The 7,234-nt window shown below is 46.3% G+C and overlaps 2 protein-coding genes across 6 annotated transcripts in view; one reads left to right on the forward strand and one right to left on the reverse strand.

Moving 5' to 3' along the window:
* The window catches only part of KLHL15 (kelch like family member 15), a 26,314-nt gene extending 24,776 nt beyond the window's left edge, over nucleotides 1-1,538 (reverse strand). Inside the window, exons 1-3 of one of the 5 annotated variants that reach the window (XR_003571275.1) lie at nucleotides 1,384-1,538; nucleotides 949-1,033; nucleotides 21-725 (exon numbers count right to left, since the gene is read on the reverse strand). The gene's annotated coding sequence lies outside the window, so the exon portion shown is untranslated. Of the gene's footprint in view, nucleotides 1-20; nucleotides 726-948; nucleotides 1,228-1,383 lie in introns of those variants that run through there. The other 4 variants (XM_027884247.1, XR_003571274.1, XR_003571273.1 and 1 more) reach the window with 4 other exon arrangements.
* A 330-nt stretch (nucleotides 1,539-1,868) lies between these two features.
* Nucleotides 1,869-7,234, forward strand: part of EIF2S3 (eukaryotic translation initiation factor 2 subunit gamma) — a 14,656-nt gene continuing 9,290 nt past the window's right edge. Inside the window, exons 1-6 of the mRNA XM_027884250.1 lie at nucleotides 1,869-1,988; nucleotides 4,123-4,186; nucleotides 4,640-4,767; nucleotides 4,880-5,001; nucleotides 5,954-6,048; nucleotides 6,957-7,115. Coding sequence (XP_027740051.1) covers nucleotides 1,920-1,988; nucleotides 4,123-4,186; nucleotides 4,640-4,767; nucleotides 4,880-5,001; nucleotides 5,954-6,048; nucleotides 6,957-7,115 — 637 coding nt within the window. The 5' untranslated portion in view covers nucleotides 1,869-1,919. The remainder of the gene's footprint in view (nucleotides 1,989-4,122; nucleotides 4,187-4,639; nucleotides 4,768-4,879; nucleotides 5,002-5,953; nucleotides 6,049-6,956; nucleotides 7,116-7,234) is intronic.

Raw genomic sequence — 7,234 nt, forward strand, 5'->3', positions numbered from 1 at the left:
TTCTAGAGGCTGATGCAAATGTGACAAAAACTGTTTCCATAATTTTACACTGCACTGCATTATTGCATAATTTAAACAGCTAAGTAAGTACAGAGTCTAGTGTTTTCAGTTCATTTCCATAAAAGAGTGATAATACATGCCTGGACGTCGAGGCAACTACAACCAAGTATTGCATCATGTTCCCACTACACTTTGTGTATCTCAGTTGTTTTTCCCAGAAGTGAGATATTATATACAAAACTGAAAACACAACGTGGCCTGAGGAAAGACTAGATATGAAAATTTATATTCCAGACCAACGTGCCACGTGATTGGGTCGCAATACAAATATACATTTTGTCACTGGCAACACCATTTCAGATGCTGTAAAGCTTCTTAGGTGTTCCTACTCATTTATTCAGAGCAAGAACACTGGCAATGTGTTCTCTGGGTATACCCAGCAGAACTCACTCCTAACTTTTGTTCCAGGAAAGTGGCAATAGTAGTATTTAGGAAAGTGGGAGGTTACCAGCACTGTTAAACCAGGCACACCAGTTTCACACGGATTTCCATCATCGCATTTCAATCACGTGGTTGTCTGCTCCAAACCTGTTTTTTTTTCCCACAAGCAGTTGCCCGGGCAAAGTCTGAGAGCCAACACGGTTTTCCAGCAGACAAAGCCACTGTTGTTGGCACAATGCACACATATTTGACATCACTGGTTACTTGCACTGAAACCTGTATCCCTGATTACAGAGAAAATACTATTAGCCACATCCTCTATGCCTTAAAGAAGTTCTCACGAAGAAGTCAATTCAATTTGCCACAGGGAAAAATAGGGAATTTGGCCTTTAATTTCCGCTGAACTTCTAAACTGGCTCTCATCACTGCATTGGGGATTTTAATGCTTTAATTTTTAAAGCATTTATGTCACATCCAACTCTGAAAACAGCACGTGTGACTTTTTACCTGTTTCATGCAAAACATTCAGGCTGCTCGTACCTTGGGGTACGGTCTCATATCCACGTGGTCTTCCAAATAATAAGTGTCCAGCCTAGAAAAGAGAGTAACAAGGAAAAGGGTTGAAATTCAAAGAACACTATCAGGCCGATGGGCAGCAGAGATTACTAATGTATGGATGTGACATGTAACTGTTCAGGCACATCAGCCGATCAGACACCGACACTCATTTCACGCACACAAGCATCGTGCCTCAGTTCCCCCCCCACGAGCCTTTCTGCATCGCACCCACCCGACACCCAAATACCCTCGCGCTGTCCGTGCGGACCGCTGTCCGTGCTGTCAGAGCGGACCGCGAATCCCGGGCGAACCTCCCGCCTCCGGTGCGTGTGTCCCCGGGCCGGGTCGGGTCCCGTCCCGAGCCCGCGGCGCTGTTTCGTGTACGCGCTGCACCGGCACGGGGTCCCCAGCCGGGCCGGGCCTGGCCGCGCCAGCCCGCGCTCCCGTCCCGCGGCTCCCGGTGCTCTGTGCGGCTCTCCCGCCGTGTCGGTCCCCGCGCGCTCCCGGGGCGGCCGAGGCCGAGCTGCGCGTGCCCGCCGCGCGCGCTCCCGGGGCCGCGCCGCGGGTCGCCGCCGAGCGCGCGCCCGTCACCTGCCGCTCGCGCACGCGCGCTCCCGGCCCCGCGCGCTGCCGCACGCGGCGCAGACCCCGGTTGCATCACCTCGCGCGAGGGAGGCCGCGGGGACCTTTTCCAGGGCTGCCCGCGGCGCGCCTGAGCCGCTGCCGCTCCGCTGCGGCTCCGGCTGTGTCCCTGCAGCGCTGATCGCGACTGTTTCCCCAGCCCGGTGCCGTCCCCGGGCCGGCCGGTGCCGCGCTGCGGGCCAGAGAGCGCCGGGGGCTGCTGGACGGCGGCGGCGGCGCCGAGCGGAGCCGGCGGTCAGGCGTCCGCGCGGGACTCCTCACTTCCTGGTCGGGCCAAGATGGCGGGGGACGAGGCGGGAGTGACTCTGGGGCAGCCGCACCTCAGCCGGCAGGACCTGGGCACGCTGGTGAGACCGCGGGGCGCGGACGGGGCTCGGCGGGACAGCCGGGGCTCGGCGGGACAGCCGCACCGCTGGGGGAGGTCTGTGTGGGGGTGCGGGCCGAGTGGTTCCGACTTGCCTGCCGGCCCCGCCGCGGCCGCGCCGCGCTGAGGGGCGCGGGAGCCCGAGGGGCAGCGTTCTGGGAACAGGCCGGGGGCAGCGCTCCGGGAGCGGGCCGGGGGGCAGCACAGCGGGGCCGGGCCGGGGCAGCGGGCCGGGGGGCAGCACAGCGGGGCCGGGCCGGGCCGGGGCAGGGGAGGCAGGCACGGTCGGAGTGACGGCGCCAGGAGCAGGTCGGGCCGGTCGCAGCGGGCGTGGGGCGCCCGGGTGAGGCGAGTGCGAGTCTCCCACCTGTGCGGGCAGAGCTTTTATAGCTTAGCGGTGGGTGCGCTTTTCCCCTTCTAAGGGCTGTCCTGTTGTGTGGTACTAAAGACTCTTCCTTCTCCGAAGTAGAACCATAATCTGGCGCTGTGTGTCTACAGCAGGCTCGAGGGATTGGCTGCCAGCCCTGCCTTGGCTGGTTTGCCAAGCAAATTTTCTCGGTTATTAAGATCTACTGAAAGAATCAGTTCACAAGATCAAAGCGTGAGTTAGATTGGAAAACACCTGTGAGACCACTGAGTCCAGCCTGCGGTGATCTTGCCTGTTAAGAGTCTCTCCGGGTCTATCTCACTCATTACACCTCTGTGCTGACAAAACTACTCGAAAATCCTGTTGCTGCACCCCCAGTGTTCGGCAAACCAGAACAGACTATTTGTGTGTGCAGTGATAATGTTCGATGTCCTCTGGGTTTGAGCACGGGAATTCCTTTGTGCTGTAGTGAGCGTATTGAACATCTCAGAAAGTTTCTTTACTTCCCCTCATTGTTGACCATCCCATTTCCCAGTCGGAAAAGGCACAGATAGGACTAGCTGGGAAGTCAGCAGGAATTACCTTTACGGCCTATCCTGCCCCTTTTCGGTCGGCCCTTGAGTACTTACAGCTGACTTATTGCTGAGCGTGGCCTTACACCAGTCCTGCCAGAAAAACTCTCCCTGCGTGCACAATTGTACAGGAAGAGTTCTCCTGGTGGCAGGAATTGCATCACGCTGACGTGCTTGTCCCCCGGCCACATGGTGCCATCTGCAGGGCACGTTCCCGTTGCAGGGCAGTGCTTTTCAGTTCGATATACAAGAAATACACGTTTAATTGTGTATCTTAAGCGTTCAAGACTTGGTTTGTATTGAACACGAACGTTTCATTTGCCTAATACTTGAGAATAGGAATGATCTTACACTGTTGCACAGATGTGTTTATTTGATCAGTGTGCACAGAACCTGCATGTAACAGTGTGAAAAATACGTGATTTAGTGTGAGTGTTATTTGTATCTTAGCAAAATACTTATATCTTGTCCTGCACAGAGGACTCTTTTGGCATCCTGAATTGTTGCTTGAACTGAGCAGCTCATCCATATGAATTCAGTGCAGGATTGAAAGTAGCTGTTAACAGTTTCAAAAGTAGCACAGAGCAACAGTTCAGTGGATTTCAACACTTGTCTGTTATTTGGACAAACAGCTTTAAAATATTTGAGGAAAAAATAGCCATTAAAAATCCATGGTAATAATGAAGTCTCTGGACCTGCGATGATTGTAGTTATATATTGGCTGTAATGGCACCTGACACCAATTAAACAACTGTTTATTGTCAAAGCTTTGTTTTTAAAACATAAGTGCAATTCATCGTGTAACCCATTGAAAATTAACTTGAATTTCCCTGTTACATGTCATTTAGGTTTGGGGGTAAGTAAGCGTTTGGGGTTTTTTGTTAGAGCTTTTCTTGAGGTTTTTTGGTTTGTTTACCCCCATCTGTAACATCCTGCAGCCAATACTGGTTTACAGTCAGGGCTTTGGATTGCAGCCTGTACTGATTTACAAGTGGGACTTGGTTCACTTTTTGTCTTATTTCACACACTTAAAAGACTGGAATGCATATCTAGAATTATTTCAAGGAGCTTGCCTGAATTTTTACTGAATAGAACTATTGGACAATTTTTAAGAAAATACAATACTTTCTAAACACTTATATACAAGATGAATAAATTCTAAAATCTCCCTTATACAGGATGTGACCAAGTTGACGCCTCTTTCACCAGAAGTCATCAGCAGACAAGCAACAATTAATATAGGTAAAAGCAAACTTTTGAAAAATAAGGGTGTTAATGTGACTCTTTTTGGTCCTCCTCCAGTAGCAGATGGTACCTATATGGCAACACTTTAAAGATTCTTACTGAAATAGTTACATAGTCATTTTAGAAACTTGTCAAACCATTTTGACTTGAAAAGCACTGATTTTACTTCAGGAATACAGTTGAATGATGTGGGGAATAGTTGCTAATGCCAAGTTTATTTTACCTTGAAATGGAGCATTGAAATGAGTTTCATAAAAATGCAAGGTCTGTCCATTGGGAACTCAATTTTTTTGTTTCTTTAAACCAAAATGATGACAAACCCCATATGTGCTTCTGATGGGAGCTCTGGATTTACCTGCCGTAAATAATTTGAAGTAATTGTGTGTTGATTGTAATGGAGCGTTGCACTAAACAATGGTTTATTGACAAACATTTCCTTTCAAAACACAGGTACAATTGGTCATGTAGCCCATGGAAAGTCCACAGTAGTCAAAGCTATATCTGGAGTTCATACTGTCAGATTTAAAAATGAACTGGAAAGAAATATCACAATCAAGCTGGGTTATGCTAATGCAAAGGTGAGTCATTACTGCACCAAATACATTACCAATGTATTTCAGGGTGGATGTGAGCTTACAGGTAACTAACCCTTGAGGAATTAAACATTTTTCCAATTCTAAAACATCACAGATTTACAAGCTGGATGACCCAAGCTGTTCTCGACCAGAGTGTTACCGATCCTGTGGAAGTAGCACCCCAGATGAGTTCCCTACAGATATTCCTGGCACCAAAGGGAACTTCAAGCTAGTCAGGTAACAGCTGTAAAAGACTGGAATAAATTGTGTTTACTTCCCTTTGCATAACTGAGAACAGTCAGGATTGGGTTGTAAGCTGAATGGGTTGTTATGGCTCATTCTGAGGTGGGGGGCCCCCCGATCTAAGGTGTTGTCTGAACTGCCTTGGGTGGTGCAACAAGATTCTTAGTTCATGCTTATGATAAAATACACGGAGTGCAGTACAAGATTAACTGTGACAGGCAGGCAGCCATTGGGAAACTACTGGTTAAAAGCTCTGTGTTCTTTATCCCACTTTTTTTTTTGCTTATAGTAGATTTTTAACATTGTCAGCAAAGCAGTAAATTAGTCCCTTGCTATTTGGTGGCATGCTACTGGGAAACAAGAATTCTTCACTGGATAGGTTCGGGAAGGAACATAGTGAATCAACTATTATGGTCTGCACAATAAAATCGTAAGGTTGGAAATGTAACATTGTCTCTGTAGATAAATCTTTGAAGTGAAGTGCAGTTATAACCATGTAACTAAAGATGCATGATTTCCTCGAATTCGAGAATGGGAGATGTCTTTTAAAAGAAATAAGGAAAATCCCTTGTGGTGTGTTTGTTGGTTTTTGGGTGGATGGTGGTAGGTTGGGTTGGTTTCAGTTTTTTTATTTTGGTGCATTTAATTCTAGTCTAATTTACAAGTAAATTGGTGAAATATTAAAGCAATACCTAATATGGATATGTGGTATTAAATCTTAAAACTCAGAAAAAATATTCAGTAGCCATTCAGTCTTTGTGTTCTTTTAGAACTTTCTTGAAAATACTTTTAAGGTATTGCTTCTCAGCGTCTGTCTCGAAATGTTTACCTGTCTATTTTAAGGATGCTTTTAACTTCTGTGTCTGCCTATTCACTCACATAAATCAGTCAGAGGAACTGTTGGTAATTGGCTTTTGGACTTTTTTTTCACCTTCTCCTACAACAGGCATGTCTCTTTTGTGGATTGTCCTGGCCATGATATTTTGATGGCTACAATGTTGAACGGTGCAGCAGTAATGGATGCAGCTTTACTGTTGATAGGTAACAATTGCTACACAAAAGCAGAGCTCTGCTTTTTAGTATCATGAAGCAACTTTATATGGGCTTTAAAATCTAGTGGGACGTGGTGAGCAGTTAAAACAAGTCAATGCAGTTGGGATGTGTTAAAGAAAATAAAGTGATGCTATAAGGACAATGTGCTCTAGCAAACTGGGTTGTTTTAAAGTAGTCTGGTAGCTGGCCCCGTGGATAGAACATTAGTTATCTAAGATGAAACCTTGAGTATAGTACAGTAAAATTTATATCATTTTATGGAGATAGATTAGCTGCAAGTGCATTTTGAGTTGCTCTGAAGGTTCAGTTTCCTTTGAATATATATATAGTCTTTGCCATCCAGGAGAGTCCACAAACAGCAGTACAAACAGTAAACCCAGAGGAATACAGGCAAAATTAAGGTACAGGAGATTTAAGTTGATTCAGGCATTTTTTGTTCTGATTTTTGTATGTCTATGGAACATTAGTCGTTTCTTCCACCTCTTTAGCTCTAGAAATTTGTAAGATATTTCTTGAAAGGTAGATTGTCCATTATGCTACAGTCAGTACTGAGATGTTTGAAGAGCTAAAGGATGGAGTGAGTCAAATAGACACAAGTTAGCCTGTTAATATCTTTGGAAATTTTACATGGGCATTTCTTCTGTGAGCGAGTGGAATGAGGGAACCACGCTGGCAACCTCTCACCCATCATACATCGTGTGGATGCTACAGCCAGCAGTTATGAGGGAGAATAGGTGCTTATTGACTTGATTGCTTCGCATGTAGCTTACTGAGAGACAACTGTCTTTTTTGTTTGTTTGTTTTTATAAAGATGCAGTAGAAACTAGATGTTCCTATCTGTAGAAGTTTCTTCTATCTTTATAGTTTCTATATTGCAGTCACTTCTCTTCTTGCAGCTGGTAATGAGTCATGCCCTCAACCTCAGACCTCAGAACATCTAGCTGCTATAGAAATCATGAAACTGAAGCACATTTTGATTCTACAGAATAAGATTGATTTGGTGAAGGAGAGCCAGGCTAAAGAACAGTATGAGCAGATCCTTGCATTTGTACAAGGTAAGTTTTCAAGAGCAGAAGTCCAGTCAGTGGTGGAAATTCAGTGTTGAGATATGGACACAGTTGTTTTCTGTGTTTATAGAAGAGCTTCTCTTACACAATGCTGATGCACATAATCT

This window comes from Empidonax traillii, unplaced genomic scaffold (assembly GCF_003031625.1).
Source record: "Empidonax traillii isolate 1590-97213 ecotype Southwest subspecies unplaced genomic scaffold, ASM303162v1 scaffold140:size1466565, whole genome shotgun sequence".
NCBI classification, from domain to species: domain Eukaryota; kingdom Metazoa; phylum Chordata; class Aves; order Passeriformes; family Tyrannidae; genus Empidonax; species Empidonax traillii.